This window comes from Sciurus vulgaris, assembly GCF_902686455.1.
Source record: "Sciurus vulgaris genome assembly, chromosome: 1".
Taxonomy (NCBI): domain Eukaryota; kingdom Metazoa; phylum Chordata; class Mammalia; order Rodentia; family Sciuridae; genus Sciurus; species Sciurus vulgaris.
In genome coordinates, this window is record NC_136461.1 from 106060032 (window position 1) to 106078564 (window position 18533).

Genomic DNA, 18533 nt, shown 5'->3' on the forward strand with positions numbered 1-18533 from the left:
TGTTCATTCTTGCGTGTTAAGTTCAATTATTTTCATTTTTCCTTTCAGGAAAAAACTGCACCAAATATGAGTTTCTTTCCTTTTGTTTTTTAAAGCAAATGACAAAGACCCAGCTTACCAGCTTTTTAAAAACTAAGCTTAACAAACATTATATAGTTAAACAATTGTCAAAACTTTACCAAGTTGACAGCATTCATGCACAACTAAAAAGCATCCTTAAATTTATATTAAAAATAAATGTATTACCATTAATGCACTAATATCTTTAATAATAAACTACTGAAAAAAAAATCCCAGAAATTATTTCCATAGAAGACTCATCCTGGCAATGTTAGCTCACAGCAGGCTGACACTACTTGGCTCACATGTCAAATGCAATGGAAAATAGATTCATGCTGGTGTTAGAATACAATCTTGTCCTAGCAATACTCAGAAGTCAAGGCTCACCTTGGATTACGTTTATTAAAAAAGCAAAGTGCATATAGATATTACAACAGTTTTAAGACACACACAAAAAATGGTCCTATCCTGTGGTCCCAATAATAAACTCAAAAGTCTGTTACAAATAGGGGCTCTGATGAGCTGTTTATAAATATTTTAGATTAGGTACAATTATACTGTTATGTCATTTGTTATAATCTTCACAAAAATGTTTCTGTTAAAATGGCGTTTGTTATAGTTCAACATTTGTGTTAAATGTGTGCACTGAATTACTTGTTATCCAAGTGTAGCAGTTTTTTACCATTTATTGTTAAGGACTGTAACTGGCAGTCTTCTTCAGTCGTCTACTCTTTATTCACCACTCTTGACAAGTCTCTTTGTAGTGATTTTTTTTTGCCATTTATTATTTTAGTAGAAGTTGATATAGATTTGAAGTTGCCCATCCTACTGCCGCCAAATGATGTGGAAGAGAATGAAGTGGGAGCCCCATAAACCAGTGACCCGGATGATGTAAATCCTGTATCAAATGAAGAAAATTCAGCTCTGAATAATAGAAATCCACTGAAAGCAGACAAATGAACCTGTGTCTCAATTTGTGCTTCCTTGGGGACCCCCTTTGGTTTCCAAAAAAGTCTTTAAATGTGTGATCAAAGAAGCTGAACAAAAATGAGTCCTTTCTACAAAAAAACTCCCTGAAGATACCTGGATTCTGGAATGTGAAACCAAACTCAAAGGGCATATCAAAATGACTTGCACCTCCTCCTCCTCTACCATTTAATCCTTCTTTGCCATACTTGTCATTAAATGTCCCATTTTTTAGCATCTGATAATAACCTTGTATGCCTCAGCTACTTGTTTGAATTTTCTCTGTTGCTTTTTTTCCCCACATTTTTTATTGGTGCACTATAGTTGTACACATGATGGGATTTGTTGCTTCATATTCTTACATGGACACAATGTAACAATATAATTTAGCCAGCATCATTCCCACTTCTTTATTCTCTAGATTTTTATTGGATGCATCTTTAGTGCTAGTTTCCAATACATCTTTTTGATATCCTCTGGTGAGGCATGTCTCTGAACACCATGTTTTAACTTAGTAATCCACCACGTTTTTAGCAGATTGTTGGAACAAGTCACAGGCCACGTTGTCCATATTAGGACTGGGTGGGGCTGGTATTTGAGGTTTTTGTGTTTTGCAAGAATGTGCTGGTTTGGTGGCAGTGGCTCCTTGCTCTTTCCTTTTTTTTTAATTTGTTCTTTTTAAATGGCACAAAAATTTCAAGTTGTGACTTTTTCTTTTTAATAGTTTTTTTTTTTTTTTTTTTTTTTTGTGGTGCTGGGGATCGAACCCAGGGCCTTGTGCTTGCAAGGCAAGCACTCTACCGACCGAGCTATCTCCCCAGCCCCGATTTCCCTAATAAATTTTTATTAATGTTTTATATATTCTGCAATGAATATTTTGCTGCTTTTTTGATTCAGGGTAATTTTAGGCTTTTTCATTTTTTTTTTTCCAGTTCAAATCTTTAGTTGTTTAAGTAAACAATAATAATAATGCTTATCAGTAATTTCAAGTTAGCCCTTTTCTTCCTTGAACTGTTAGCTCATGGCACAAACCTATCCCTGTGGAGATAATCAGGTTCAGTATGGAATAGGTGGGTCAGGTCTTTTTCATTCCCAAGTACTTTGGGGAATGTGCACTGTGGAACTAAATTTATAACTAGATAACAGAGGAACATAATTACCTATAAAAATTGAAAGAACAAAATAGTAATTTTAAGAATTTAAAATAAGTTTGATAAATATTTTTGATTAAATAGTAAAATAAAAAGACATATGCAAGCAGTTATACAGGAGATAGGAATATGTGGATGATTAAGTGTCTTGATAAAATTTTTATCTTAGTAAAAAGCTGAGCAGCAAGAAAAGTGAAAGAAAATTATGCATATGACTCAAAATTACATTCAAGATAGTATCAATGTGAAGGGAACTGAATAGGGGAAAAAAAACAGCAAGGAATTTATCATAGTAGTTGTCTTTTTAGTGAGAAGATATGCTTACTGATAAGTAGAAGAAATTATTAGGAACACAGGAGCAAGAAAATGACATATCAGTAAAGGACAATTGTCCAAAGAACTAATGTGCTAAACCATCAGAAGAAAACAGTGTTTATCCAGTAGAAACTAGGTAAGAGGACTGACCAGAAGATGAAAAGAGAAAGAAGAGCAGTAAATAGAAAATGCGAACCAAGTAGTGTTAAATGCTGGCTCCCAAAGTATCACCAAGAATACCTGTTGATAAGACAAAATTGGTTAATGTGACAAAGTTGTTGATGGTTACTATGGTACAGAGAAGACCAGAGCCTTAGTAGCCTTTTAGAAAGGGAAGAACAAAGATGAAATATTTGTTGCGATTTTAAGTCTGATTTAAGGGGGCTTTTCAATGGGGCAAGAGTTCTTGGTTATGGTTCAGTAAGGATCATGTTATAGTTTAGGAATGGAAAGGAGAATTTGGGGGCAAGAAGTTCTAAGTTTAAGGGTGTAAATCATCATTTGATATTTTCTGTTGAAGACTTAATAGGTCTTTCAGGAATTTTCTGGAATGAACCATAAATCTCTCTCTCTCTTTTTTGTGGCTTTAATCTTTCTGGACAAAAGTATTACATGGAACAGTAATCTTGTGTTGTTGAATAGAAAAGCCATGTTAATGTAGGCAGTGAACTGTGTGAATGATTTCCATTCTCTGAGGACAGAGATAATTGTATTTATGGGGTTGGGGAGAATCCATTCGCTCTCTTTTATTTATGGTTTTATTACATTACTAGACTTGTTTTGTTAGCATTTTATTTAGGATTTTTGCAGTTACATTTATTAGTAAGAGGGACCTGTTTTAATTCATTTCTCCTTTCACTCTCTCAAACATTTTTTTAAGATCAGGGTTATCTCTTTGTTGTGGGTGGATCTTATTTTTTAATTTTCTCTAACATTTTGTCATTTGTTTTTTCAGTATGATTTAACTGCTTTTGATTACCAAGGGTTGTCATATTTCTCTGTTCCACTATGGTTATCTGGCCTTGTTAAACATTTCATTATTTTTTTAAATACTTTTTGCCCTTTCTGTGGATTTGAACCAGATGTACATGATTGTGTTATAACTTAGCTGTCATCTTGAATAACGCTTACCTATTTCTTTAATTAATTCTCCTTTTTCTTTTCTTCTTTTTCCTATCTCAGTTAAGTAGATAGGTAAATTATATTCTAACCAGACAAAACATTAAGGAGAATTATACTTTTAGTTTTCTTTTATTTTCCTATTATTTAATCAATGTGCCATCTTCGACAAAATACAGTAAACTATATTATCTATTCTAAGGGAATAGTGAACAGTGTTGAGTATTTTGTTTTGGTCCATATAATCTTTTTTTTTTTTTTTAAATTGCAAATAAAAAGTTTAATTTCAGAAACTGAATTTATCTTTTATAAATGCACTGAAGCACAGTCCACTTGAATTTAGAGTAAGCACAGGTACAATATTTGAACAATATGACAGCTTCCTAAGAGTTCATGACAGATGAGCAAGTGGTATCACCTACAACGCTTAATAATGATCTGAAATGAGAAAATGAACCTTTTTTAGATGTTAAAGCAAAAACTTTGAAGACATATTCTTAAAAGAATCTGACAACTGATAATTTCATTCTGATGTCCTTGGGATTCTAAAATAACCCCAGTGATGGCTGAATCTTCCATATTGTAAAAGAAAAATCTAAATGCCTAAGGCTAGCCTCACCACTGTACTGTGCCAAAAACCCCCATTGGTTAACTGCCACCTCTGGGGTCCCTGACTATGGTTTTAGCACTTGAGTAAGTGTATACAGCAGAGGTCCACTCCTCAGTGATGACCAGTCAGTGGTCCCCCTGCTGTATTGCCATGCTAAAATAGACCTTATGTGAAGGGGATCTTTTAATGAGTTATTTTTCCTCCCAATATAGGAAGTTCACAAATGGGTGCTACCATAGTAGATGCTTTGGATACTCTTTATATCATGGGACTTCATGATGAATTTCTAGATGGACAAAGATGGATTGAAGACAACCTTGATTTCAGTGTGGTGAGTATACAATTGATAATCTCCTGGATTGACTATGAAAAGGCACATGTTTTTCTGTGTTCTGTAGCAGAAAAACAAAATGTTTGCGTTCTCCAAAATTAATATATTTAAACCTAATCATTAATGATGGTAGTAGAAGGTGGGGTCCTTCAGAGGTGATTGAGTCATCAGGATAAAGCCCTCCTGAATAAAATAGTGCTCTTATAAAATAGGCCTCTGGAGAGCTGCCTCACCCCTTCTACCTTGTGAGGACACAGTTAGAGGGTACCATCTGTGAATCGGAAAGTGGGCACTCATCAGACACTGAATATTCTGGCATCTGGATCTTGGACTTTTAGGACTGTGAGCAGTGAATTTCTGATATCAGCTGCTCAGTCAGTTTATAGTGTTTTGTTATAGTGGTGCCAGTGGCCTATGAGGCCAAGCATGATAGTAGCAGTTTAAAGAAATGCAATACTAAGTCCTCTTTCTTCTTTTAGGATTATTGGTTGTTATTAATTTTTGTGTAAAATACACATCTTTTTCTCAGCGTCGTCTTTTATTTTTCTTGACCTTATCATTTGCAGTACTGTGTTAGTGTGTTAGAGCAATAATTGTGGGGGCAATGAATTAGATACATCAGGATATTATGAACTGCTTTGTAAATAATATGTGGGGTTTTGTTTTTTTTAGAAAAGATTTAATGATTTGATACAATTCTGAATAGCTGTCATAATTAGGCTTACATTCATTCTTCCAGTACTTTGGCATAGTGATACTGCTTAAGTTTAAAACCTAGCACAACTAATTCCAGTTGTGTGGCTTAGGAATTTTATTTATTCTTTTTAAACTTATCATAAAATTGTTATTTTAATATTGTGAGGATTATTTGACATAATCCGGTACATGCTGGGTGCTCAGCAGAAGTCATTATTTTCATAAGACCAGTACCTAAAAGACACGTGGGCTATTTTGTCATATTCACTATCATATTCCATGATATTTGTGTTTACTGTGTTCCTTTTGACTGTACTGTCCTTCACTTCTTCTCTTATGTGTTTTTTCTTGGACATTCTTCAATATTTATGATTTAAATCAATAATTATTTCTTTTCTGATGATTTTCCTGGTGCCAACTAGACAAAAATTGTTTACCTTCTATTATGTTATTGTAGCATTAAAAATGCTAGACCTAATTGTTGACATATCTTAATTAGAATAATTTTATTATCTGTTAGGTTTAGGTTTGACTATGAGTGGCAGAAAACCTAATATAAAATAACCAAAACAAGATAGATGTTTATTTCTCTTTCATGCAAGTTATGTACAGAAATGAGCAGTTCAGGGCTGCTTTGGATAGCTCTTTAATCATCAAGAACCTAGGATCCTGTGTCTCAATTGCTGTGTTAAACTTCAGTGTATATATAGCTTATTTGTGTGAGATGGTTCTGTAAGATCCAGGATCTTAATCTACCCTCCGGTTGGCAGAAAGGAAGAAAAGAAAGGAAAGATATGTGATTATTCTTTCAGAACACTTCTCGGGAATTCTTTACCCTGTTTTGCTTGTGTGCCGTTGAGTAGGTTTTACTCATATGGTCCCATCTAACTACACAGAAGCTGAGGAATGTAGTTTTTATTTTTTTTCTTTTGTAGCTATGCACATCGTTCTTTTTATATCTAGTGTATGAAACTCCTTTGACAAGGCCATAAGGATATATTTTTTATTCTAAACTTTTTAAAGTTTTGCTTTTGCATTTTGTCCTTAATCCATATGGAATTTTTTGTATGTAGTACAGATAGGCAACTATCAATTGATATTGGTGCCATTCATTTCCCTATTATTTATGCCATAATAGTCATATATTGGTCATATTAATTTGTTCTTTTCCATTGGCTATTTCCCTTATCCCTTCATCAATACTAAACTGTCACAAGAATGAGATTTTTATAAGAAGGTTAGTATCTGTATTTCAATCATAATATCTTATCTTGGTCTGTGAGGAAATTATTTTAGTTCTCAGCCCTTTTTTTCTTTTAAGTTCTAAAAAAGTATTTTAAAATTTTGGTGAGGGTTGCATTTAATTTATAGATGAATTTGAAGAGAATTGGCATCTGTGCAGTCTCAGATACTCCTAGTCATTTACATGGCAGCTTTATTATGACTGATAATCTCCTTGTATATCATTATACCAGTCAGGGCTCAAATAGGAAGTAGAGCCATACCATTTTTCTTTTTTTTTAAATAAAGAATTTTATGTTTAGAATTGTTAACCAAGTAATGGGGAACTGAAAAGGGAAAAAGAGAGCCATTATGGTCTTGCCAGAAGTACTAATTATAGGAAGCAGCTATACCACGTGTGGGTGTATGAGAACAGTGGGAAGAACCTGGAATCATTAAAATTTAGTAGCTTGAACCCTTGGGAACCAGTACCCACAGCTGCCTGGGAGTAGCTGGTCTTTAGGAACTCTTAAAAGACTATATCTGTGGTGAAACTCTGGCCTCTAAAGAGGGTACCTCACAAGTGCGTGGTATGTTTTAAGAGGCACAGTGAGGGGTGGCTAATGCATGTAATCTCATTGACTCAGGAAGCTGAGGCAGGATGATCATGAGTTCAAAGTCAGCCTCAGCAACTTAGGGAGGCCCTAAGTAATTCAGCGAGACCCTTTCTCTAAATGAAATATAGAATAAGGGCCGGGGATGTGGCTCAGTGGTTAAGTGCCCCCTGGATTCAATCTCTGGTACCCAAAAAACAAACAACAACAAAAAAAAACCCAAAATGGAATCATCTCTTTCTTCACATTCTAGTGTTGGGAGAGAAGCAATAAACACTTATTCAAATTATGTATGGTTATGTCAGAATGTAGAAAGTGCTGAGGAAAATAATAAACAGTAGTAGATAGGATTGGAGTAAGTAGTAGTGGGGCATTGCTATTTTACCTGGGTTGGCTATTGAAGAACTCTTTGGTAAGATGTTATTTCTGAAAAGAGAGCCAAGGGAAGCCCTGTACATGTGGGTAAAAGGCCTTCTGTTCATAGATATCACTGAGGATAGAATGATTATTTTCTCTCAGTCTTTTAGAGGGACGGTTGTCTTTCTGCTTCTGCTGTACTATGACAAAGTATTCTTATCAGTCCAGATTTTAACAGGCAATCTTTTCCTCCCATGTTTTCATATTTTCTCTGTCATTGTGTGTGTGTGTGTGTATGTGTATGTGTGATTGTGTGTTTTCGTGTGTGTGTAATACTGTGAATTGAACCCAGGGGTACTTTACCACTGAGCTACTTTCTAGCCCTTTTTATTTTTAAAACTTTTAAGACAGGGTCTTGCTAGTTGCCCAGGCAGGCCTCCAACTTGTGATCCTCCTGCGGTAGGCTCCTGAATAGATAAGATTAGAGGCCTTTGCTGGTGGGCTTGGCTTCACCCTGTTGTTCTGTTATTCTGTTACAATGTGTCTGTGTTAAATTATTCTTTAAATGAGACATAGTGTTTCATCAAGCTGAAGATTATGTTTTTATCAATGTTAAAAGATTCTCAGTCATTAATCCTTTCAATAATGCCTTTCCCCCATTCTCCCTTCTTTCCTTCTAGAACTTCTTTTATCTTCTATCTTGAGAAGGCAAGATAGGAATTTTATAAGTGGTTATATAATCAGATGATAATAAATGTTAATTGGGGAAATAATGGAGGGTAAAGGATATTAGTGATGAATGATTACTATTTTATATTGGGTGGTCAAGAAATTTCTGATGTAATATTTGTTGAAATCTGTTGAAAGTGATAGAGTTGAGTGATTTATCTAGATGAAGGGAAAGCACCCAGACAAGCAGGTAACAAGTGTAAAGACTATCGTGGAAGACTCAAGATTGGCAGTTCTGAGAGATCATAAAGTAGGCCCATATAATGAAACTGAATCAAAGGAATTTTGGTAGGAGAGATGTCAGGAAGGTTGTGGGGGATCTGAGCATATTTATTCTTATTTACTCTGAGTGTAACAAGAAGCCATTGTTTAGTGACCTAAAACTAAGATTTAAAATGCTCACTCTACCCATAGGGTGCTGAGTGGCCTGTAAGGAGGAGGACATGGACGAAAGCAAGGAAACTGATTTGAAGGTTATTATTACAATTCCAAGGAGTATTGGAGGCTCTTCCTCCCTGTGTTTTAGTAAACGTCTGCTGTTTGCCCTGCAGTATGCTAAATGTTAGGAGTACATGAAATAATATTAGCTCTTTGCTTTCAAGAATGGGGTGGGATGGCAGTCTTGATAGCAAAAAATTACATTGTATTATGGAAATTCTATATTGGAAGAATATATTTGTGTTAATAAGCAATACGTTCCGCCTGTGAATGTTAGAAAAACTTCAGAGTAATGCATTTTTCCCTTTAGTTTTTTTGTTAACTAATTATGGATGTTATTTTTATATGAGTTACATATATTGTGGATTCTTCAGGTGTACTCTTTGACCACTTTTCTTTCCAGGTATTAGAATTTTTCTAACAGTATAGTCATACCTATATACAAACATATAGACTCTCTATATAGTTCATTATATATGTATATATAATTAATATTGTTATATTTGTGCCAAATGTCCTTCAGTTTGTTTGCCTTTTAATTTTAAGATTTTTATTCTTATAGATAATTTGCATGTTATGGATATTTCAAGTCTATTATAAATTTGTTATCAAAATATTGGTTTTACGTTTGCATAGTACGTGATTTCTTAAGGAAGTTTATATATTAACACATTCAATTCTTTCTTCAATTTATTTGTTTTTTGATATTTATAAATAATTCGTTTTGGGCTGGGGTTGTGGCTCAGTGGTAGAGCACTTGCCTGGCATGTGTGAGGCACTGAGTTCAATTCTCAGCACCACATATAAATAAATTAAAGTCCATTGATAACTAGAAAAGTTATTTAAAAAAATAATTTGTTTTGATATATATGCAGTGTGAATATGTACATGAGTTTCTTACCTATGGAACCAGTTTTCTCAGCATTATTATTTTGGTAATCCACAGTTTCGCCATTTTTTGGTGTCTCATTTAACATTTCATGAAGTTATTATATATACTCTAGGAAAATATTTAAAATTCATGAGAAGAGATAGAAATAAAAATTATGGTATAGTGATTAGAACAGAAATAAAGGAATTCGTAAGGAGAGTGCTGTTCCATATTTCGAGATCCAGCATTCTAGAGATAGAGACCTCCAGGAGGAAGGGACAACAATCAATAGAATTAAATATCTTGGTAATTTTGCAGTGCTATGTAAGGTACATGGAAATGGTCCATTGGTTTCATCAGTTCTGTGGTTTCAGGAAGCTGTGGTGACAGTAATAGAGTTTCAGTAAGATGATCAAATGGAAGATGAGATTGCAGTTGGATGAGAAGTGAAGATGCAGAAAGTGAAAAAGCATTCTTACAGACTGTTAGAAACACATGAATATTTTGAAAGCTATAAAGCATTATGTATATGTGATTATTTTCAATGTATTTTCACAGAATTCAGAGGTATCTGTGTTTGAAGTTAACATTCGATTTATTGGAGGCCTGCTTGCAGCATATTACCTTTCAGGAGAAGAGGTGAGCAAAGTTAAGTAATAAATTCATTGTTTTGTGGGGAGGAGTTATGAATGGAATTTAATCAAATGAAAGACTTCCCTAGCAGCGAGTTGTTTTTTGAACTTGAGTATTATTGAGCTTATCTAAAGGTTTGCCAAAAGAACTAGATACTTCATTCAGGTGGAACTGTTCCTTGGGAATAATAATTTTTCTGTTTTTGAGAATCTCAGTAAAATATAATTTTATTCCAGATCCCAGCTTTATTTCATCATGTATCTTTTGCAAAAGTCATCTTTCTCCAGAATTTTGCCATTATAATTAATTGCATGGTTCAACAACTGGGTAAAGAAACTAAGAAGAAAATTAAGGAATGAATCAGGAAGAATTAATACAGATACTCTTAAGACCAAATATTAATTATTAAAGCTTCCTTATTTGGAAGTTGAATGCAAATTATTCATAAGATTTCTTTTTAAATTTAAGAAAATTCGTCTTTGGTTATGTATGTATGTTGTAAAGACTTATTTCTGTGTCGTAGAAGTAATGTGTTTGAAGATGCTGGTATTTAGTATTTATATAAATCATATTTAATATGCAATTTTACTGACAAATTTTATTATGCAACTTCGGTATACCTCTAACTTATATTTCCTTAGTTAGAACACTTCAGTTCAGATTTAATGAAATAGAACAAAGTGATTTGTACTCAGTCCAGGAGGTTTTCAGTTGTGTATCAGAATCACATAGGGTGGTTTTTATCAATGAAGGTTCAAGTCCTATCCACAGGACTGATGCAGTGGTTCTAGTGTAGAGAACACTATTATGTTTTTTGGGTAAATACTCTTTGTTAAAGGTGATTTTGTAAATAGTGGTTCTGTATTTTGCAAACCTCGAATCTGTCTTATATGAATAAAATCATTGTAAATTAACTGGAATTTCAAAAGTCAGTTTTATTGAGGTACATTTACATACAGTTAAAGTTACTCATTTTAGTGTATAATTCTGTGAGTTTTGACAGTGTATATAGCTGTAATCACCAGCACAAATGAGATATAAAATTTGATCCTAGAAAATTTTCCTATACAATTTTATAGTAATTCTACCACTTACTGTCAGCCTTTGGTGTTTACTGATCTGTTTTCTGTCTTTGCAGTAATAATGCCTTTTAGTTAGTGTAATGCATTTGATATTTATCCATATTATTGGTAGCTTATTCCTTTTTACTGCTGTGTAGTATTCCATAGTGTGGCTTTAATACATTTTATCTTGTTTACCAGTGTGGTTGTTTCTAGTTTTGGTATTACAGATAAAACTGTTATAGAGTTATGTGGGAAAATAAATAAACTGCCAAACTCTCTTCCCAACACTTGCTGCCAGAGTACTGTGAGTTTATTATTTTTAGCTATTCTGATAGGTGTGTTGTAATATCTCATTGTGGTTTTATTTTGCATTCCCTAATGACACATGATGTTGAACATCTTTTTATGTGCTTGTCACCCATGTATCTTCTTTGGTAAATTGCCTGTACAAATCTTTTATTCATTGAATTTTTTTGTTTATTGAGTTTTGGATAGTTCCTTGTACATTTTGTATGTAGGTCTTTTATAGTTTCTATGCTCATGTATACTTTCTCTCTGTGGCTTATCTTTTCAAGCAGGTTAACAGTATCTTTTGAAAAATTGAAGTTGTTTTAACTTGAACAACTACAGTTTATTTTATCTTTTATGATTCATACTTTTAGTATTATATTTAAGAAATGTTTGCCTACTACAAGGGCAAAAAGAATTTGTTTTCTTAAGTATTTTAGTTTTAAGTTTGTAGGCTATTTCTAATTAATTTTTATATATGCTGTGAGGTATAGATTAAGGTTTATTTCTTTCCATATAGAAGTCCAAAAGCTGTAGGACCGCATTTTGAAAAGACTGTTTTCTTTAATTGATTTTGCACTTTTGTTGAAAATCAGATGACTATATATGTTTGGGTCTAACTATAGACATTGTGTCCTTTTCTCTTCATCTGTAGGCCTTTTTACTATTTCCACATGGTGTTCATTATTATGACTTTATTGAAAATCTTGAAATCAGGTTGAAAATTTTGAAATCAGCCCTTTTAACTATTGTTTTGGCTATTTTAGTTACTTCTGCTTTTTATATAAATTTTAGAATTTTTCTCCAAGTTGCTGATTTCTATTTAATATCCTACTGGTATTTTTATGGGAATTATACTTTAGAGACAATAAACATCTTAACATTGAGTATTCTAATCCATGAATATGGTATATCTTTTCATTTATTTAATTATTTAAATTTTTTTCTCCATTGATATTTTTAATTTTTAGCATGTAGACAGACCTTGCACATATATCAATAATTTACTACATGTTTCTAATTGTAGTGTATTTTTATTGTTTCCACTTATGTATTATAAATATATATAAATACGATTTTTATTAAGCATCTTTTAAAAAATACTTGTTATAACTGTTTCAAGATACCTCGTTTTTCTTTAGATTACTTCTTGATGCTATAACATTGTTAAAAAATAGTGGTAAATGTGCATCAGACAGCTTTTGTCATTTTTAAGTGTACAGTTGCACTTAAAACAACATTCAGATTGTTGTTTAATATGTAATCAGTTTTACATTGACCTTCTACCCTTAGATTTTTCTAATTTCACTAATTTTAATAGACTTTATGTAGATTTTAATGAATTCTTAGGAATTTTCATTGTAAGTAATCAAATCATTAATAAAGAGGTTTTATTTTTCCACAAAGAGAAGAATTTTCTTTTCCTTGCTTTAATGCATTGCCTAGGACTTCCATTACAAAGTTGAACAGGAGTTGTGAGAGTGGGCATCCTTGTCTGGTTCCTGAATCAGGGAAAAAGCATTTAGTCTTTCACTGTTAAGCATAATGTTAGCTGTAGGTATTTTGTAGATACCCTTTGTTGTCTTGAGAAAGTTTCCTTATATTCTTAATTTACTGAGAATTCTTATGAATGGATGTTGAATGTTATAAAAAATTTTTGGCACATAATAAGCATATAATATTTCTTTTTCCACTCTGATGATATGGTGAATTATATTGGTTGATTTTTGAACATCAAATCAGTCCTCCATTTTTACTTGGTTTGGTATATTTTTATATATTACTGAATTTGATTTAATACTTCATTGTTGAGAATTTTTTGCATCCATGTACATGTGGATATCTGTAATCTTTAACCTTTGTGCGTGTGTTTGCATTAAGATACACAATATTGGGGAGGGGAAGAATAGAAGTTCAGTACATTAGGCAAAGGGGAATGAAGGGTAGCGGGGGATAGGAAAAGGAAAGACAGTGGAATGAGTCTGACATAATTTTCCTGTGTACATACATGAATACACCACACTGAATCTCACATCATACACATCCTAATTAGAATTAAGATATATTCCATGCCCGTGTAACTATATTAAAATGGATTATATTGTGTATAACTGAAAAGAACCAAGTTAGAAAAAAAAAAATAGCAAAATTCCTGTGGCAGAGGAAGAGTAACACTGGCCTCATAAAAGAGTTGGCAAGTGTTTGCTGTTTTTTTTTTTTTTTTTTAATTCTCTAGAAGTTTGTGTGTAACTGGTATTATATTTTTCCTTATATATTTGAATGTTTAGTATAGTTTCCCAGTGTAACTGGTATTATATTTTTCCTTATATATTTGAATGTTTAGTATAGTTTCCCAGTGAGGCAACTTGGGAGTTGCTTTTCTCCAATTTTTTTTTTTTTTTTTTTTTTGTGGGGTGGGTACTGGAAATTCAACCTGTGGGTACTTTACCTCTGAGCTACATCCCCAGTCCTTTTTATTTTAATTTTGAGACAGGGTATCACTAAGTTGCTTAGGGCCTCTTTAAGATGCCGAGAGTGGTCTTGAACTCATTATCCTCCTACCTTAGCCTTCCAAGTTGCTGGAATTACAGACATGTGCCACCACATCCAGCTCCCCCAGCTTTTAAAACTATACATTTAAATTCTTTGATAGATGTAGTGATGTTTAGGTGTTCCTCTCCCTCCCTCCCCCCCCCCCCCCCCCCCCCCCGCCCAGTGAAATCCATTTCATTCCTCTTTGCTCAGAGCAGTGTGTGCAGGTGACTATCTCCAGACTCTATAAATCTCCTCAGAGATTGCCCTCAGATATGCCCTAAGTTATCTGCTTTGTTTCATCATTAGAGGATTGACAGTGGAGAAGCTCAGAAAGATTTTTAAACATACTTTTGTGGGGAGGAGTTTTTGAGTCAGGGAGGATGAGACTCAAAAGTAGGTGTTCTCTTGTCGTCCTGGGGAAAATCCTAATCCCAAAGGCTTTATGAAGTCTCTCCTTTTGGTGACCTAGGGAGGGGAAAAGCCCAGACTAACTGGTTGTGTATAACACTGAGGCAGAGAAAGGACAGGGTTAAGCAGCATCTGTTGTGATCCAAGGCAGAGAAAGGAAATGCATGGGGGAGAGTTTGGGGGACTAAGAGGGCCTGAAGGCACAAGTCACAGATTCTACCCTTTCCCTACTTATGAGGAAAATTCTTCTTGAGTTCCAGGGCCCGGCTTTACTCCAGGGCACACAAAGTACAAACTAGGCAAAGATCTCACAGGTAGTAAAGGTAGAGGGTTAAAGACAGCAGATCAAGAAATTGATACTCCCAGTAGTGACCACACAGCACTTTTGAAGGTACTTGCCAAGACCACAGTATAAAGTGAAGTTATGACTGAAACAAAGAATTTTACTCAGTAAAATTTAAACTTCTGTTTGTTTTACTTTGTCCCATCCCTTTGAGCTTTTCCCAGTGGAAAACAGGGCAGTAAGAAGAGTGGGAGAAAATGCTGAGGCCAGTAATTGGAGCTACAGCTAAGACTGGGGTACATCTCTACCCATCCAACCGCCACTCATTCTATAGAAAAAAATTTTTCTTTCCTTCTTTTTGCTGAACATAGGGGGTATTTGGATGAAAGCCAGGTAGAGGGAAAGGGAGGAAAACACTCAACACATTATTTTTCTTGCTTTAACTGTGAGTGTATTTACAGCAGAGGAATGGAAGTTGAGGGAAAAAACTATGGGAGTAGGAGATCATGGAAGCATAATCCAGTCTAAAAGGAGGAGGGCTTGTCCCCTGTCATGTGTCCAGATCTGCTGGGAGCTGTTTTCCAGAACTGCAAAAAGAATGAGATAGAATGGGAAGCATCTTTTGGAGTTTGGTGGGTGGAAGGTGGGCAATGATGCCATGATGAAGCTTTAAGGAACCTTAAAGTATCAATTGTATCAAGAGTATCAATTGGGAATTGGATTGGAAGTCTTGGCTGATATGAGTTTTGAGTTGGGTGAGGAGCCAGAAACAGTGGGGTTTTCAATGAAGATGACTACTTGACTTTTTCTTTAGCTGATTGAAGCACCTAAGATGGTCCATAAATGGTACATCTTCATCCCTTAATGCCTCTCTGCATAACATTTGCTGGGGATTGCTCCCTTGGATCACCCCTCCATCTGTGATTTTATCCACAGCCAAGAAGAGCCCCTTTTTGTTCTCCAGCAGTCTCTTATCTTTATTTTTCCTCAGAATCTGACTGAGTTGAAGAGGCAGTTCAGAATAGCTGAAAGCATTAGCTCATTTTCATAGGAGTTGTCAGTCACATAGAAATAGCGATCAGTATTGCTTTTGTATACTGTCAGGCCTTCCAAGAGAACAGCTTCACTTTCAGTCCTACATGCCTCCTTGAAAATGTTCTTCTCAGAGTTCTTTTGCTCTTGACTCTGGGATAGGCATTGTCATAGTTCTTGGCAAAAAGTTTCTCTGTTGTTGTCCAGAATCAGTTTGACTTCACTGAGAGTAGATAGTGGGAGTTTCAAAATCAGCATTGCTGTTGTATGACTGTGGAACCCCAGGTTATTGCTTCTTGAGTGACTTATGTAATTCTATTCAGAAAATTTGTGAGAACCTTTTAACAGTATTCTTCTAGTTCTTTTCTTTTTATTACACATTTTAGTTTATGCTTCAGATCCATAATACATTGCTGCTATTTTAACTTCAAATAGTCAGTTATCATGTAGAGCTATTAAATATAAGGGAAATGGAGGCTTCTTACTAATTTTAGCCATTTTTATTGGTCTTCATTTCTTTGTGCAGATTCAGGTATTTTTAATATATATTTTTCCTGCCTCTTCTCCTTTTGGGATTCTACTTACATCATACACTTAGGTTGTTTGATATTGTCTCTTAACTTCTTGGACTCACTGTTCTTTTTTTTTTTTTTAATCCCACTCATTGCTTTTTTTTGTATTTTTTTAACTTTATTTTTTAGAGCAGTTTAGGTGCGCAGCAAAAATTGAAAGGAAGGTTCTAACATTACATATATATCCCCTTCCCAAACATATGCACAGTCTTCTCCTTATCACCATTTTCCACCAGAGTGGTATGCTTGCTACAATTGATAAATCTACATTGACACATCTTTATCATACAGTCTAGAGTTTACATTATGGTTTACTGTTGGTGTACATTCTGTGGATTTGAACAAATTCATAATGACATGTATTCATCATTATAATACCATTCCAAGTAGTTTTACTTCCCTAAGAATCTTCTTAATCATCTCTCTTTCTCTCCATCCCCCACTAACCATTGGTCTTTTTACTATCTCAATACTTTGCCTTTTTTTTAGAATGTCATTCGGAGTCATATGGTACATAGTTTTCAAATTGACTTTTTTACTTAACCAATATACTTGTAAGTTTTCTTCATGTATTTTTATGTCTTGATAACTTTTGTTTTTAACATTGAATAATATTCCATTATCTAGATGAATCATAGCTTATCTATTCATCTACCAAAGGGCATCTTGGTTGTTTTTAAGTTTTGGCAATTATAATTAAAGCTGCCATAAACATCTGTGTACAGGTTATGTGCAAGTTGTGTGACATAAGTTTTCAACTCCTTTGGATATAAGTACCAAGGAGCCCAATTGCTGGATTGTATGGTAAGAGTATGTTTGTTAATGTGAAAAAAAAAATACCAAGCTGTCCTTCAAAGTGGCTGCTCCATTTTGCATTTCCACTGAAAATGAATGAAAGTTCCTGTTGCTCTACATTCCTGCTGGCATTTGGCCAGTGATTTGGATTTGGGCTATTCAAATAGGTGTGTAGTGCTATTTTATTGTTATTTTAGTTTGTATTTCCATGATGACCTATGATGTAGAGTATCTTTTCACATGCTTATTTGCCATCTGGTTATATTTTTCTGGTGAGGTGTCTATAAGATATTTGTTCCATTTCTTAGGGGGGGTTTGTTGGTATTTTTGTGTTTTAAGGGTTGTGTATTTTAGGTAATAGTTCTGTATCATCTTCTGTAATTGTTTTCTCTTAGTCTCTGGTTTGTCTTTTCATTATCTTGACTGTTACTTTCAAAGAGCAGAAATATTTTAATTATAGAGAAGTTCAGTTAATGCTTTCTTTCATGGATCAGGCCTTTGATGTTGTATCTAAGAAGTCATTAACCAAACCAAAGTTACATAGATTTTTCTTCTGTCTTCTAGATATTTTATACTTTTATGTTTTATATTTGGGTCTATGTTTTTTGTGCTTTTATTGGTATGATCATGTAATTTTTCTTCTTTAGCTTGTCAATGTAGTAGGTTGTGTATTATTTGATTTTTTGAAGGTTGAACAAACTAATATTGTATACCTAGAATAAAACCCACTTGGTTGTGCTTTTGAATTCTTTTTATATATTTCTGGAATTGATTTTCCATTTTGTTGAAGATTTTTCCATGTACATGAGAGGTACTCGGCTGTGTGTTCTTTTCTTGCAATATTTTTGCTTGGTTTTGATATTAATGTGATGCCAGCTTCCTAGAATGAGGAAGTATTCTGTCTGCATTTATCTTCTGAAAGAGATTATGGAAAATTGGTATAATGTCTCCCTTAAATGTTTTCACCAGTGAACCCACCTGTCCTTGATATCTTCTGATTTTAGAAGACTATTAAATATCTGTTTGGTCTGTTTAATAGATATAGGCAGCTATGACCTGAGTGTCAGTGCCTCTCCACAGCTTCATATGTTGGAACTCAGTTAACTTGAGGTGATAATATCTAGAGGTGGAGCCCTTGAAAGGTGATTAGGCGATGGGGGCTCTGCCTTCACAGGTAGCATTAGTGCCCTTATAAAAGAACTTGAGGGAGACAGTGTATCCCCTTCTTTCCATTCCTTCTGCCATTTCACTTCTGTCATGTGAGGATACATTAAGAGAAGCCATCTATAAAGCAGAGAGCAGACCTTCCTAACAATCAAATCTGCTTGGTCCTAGACTTCCCATCTTCCAGAACTGTGAGAAATAAGTTTCAATTATTTGTAAATTACCCACTGTGTTATTTTGTTTTAGGAACCTGAACACTAAGATACAGACCAATTGTAATT

At 34.2% G+C, this 18533-nt stretch overlaps 1 protein-coding gene across 1 annotated transcript in view; it reads left to right on the forward strand.

Annotated features, from left to right (window-relative positions):
• MAN1A2 (mannosidase alpha class 1A member 2) overlaps positions 1-18533 on the forward strand; it is a 168430-nt gene that overhangs the window by 59505 nt on the left and 90392 nt on the right. The window contains exons 4-5 of the mRNA XM_079109401.1: positions 4434-4552; positions 10037-10117. Coding sequence (XP_078965527.1) covers positions 4434-4552; positions 10037-10117 — 200 coding nt within the window. The remainder of the gene's footprint in view (positions 1-4433; positions 4553-10036; positions 10118-18533) is intronic.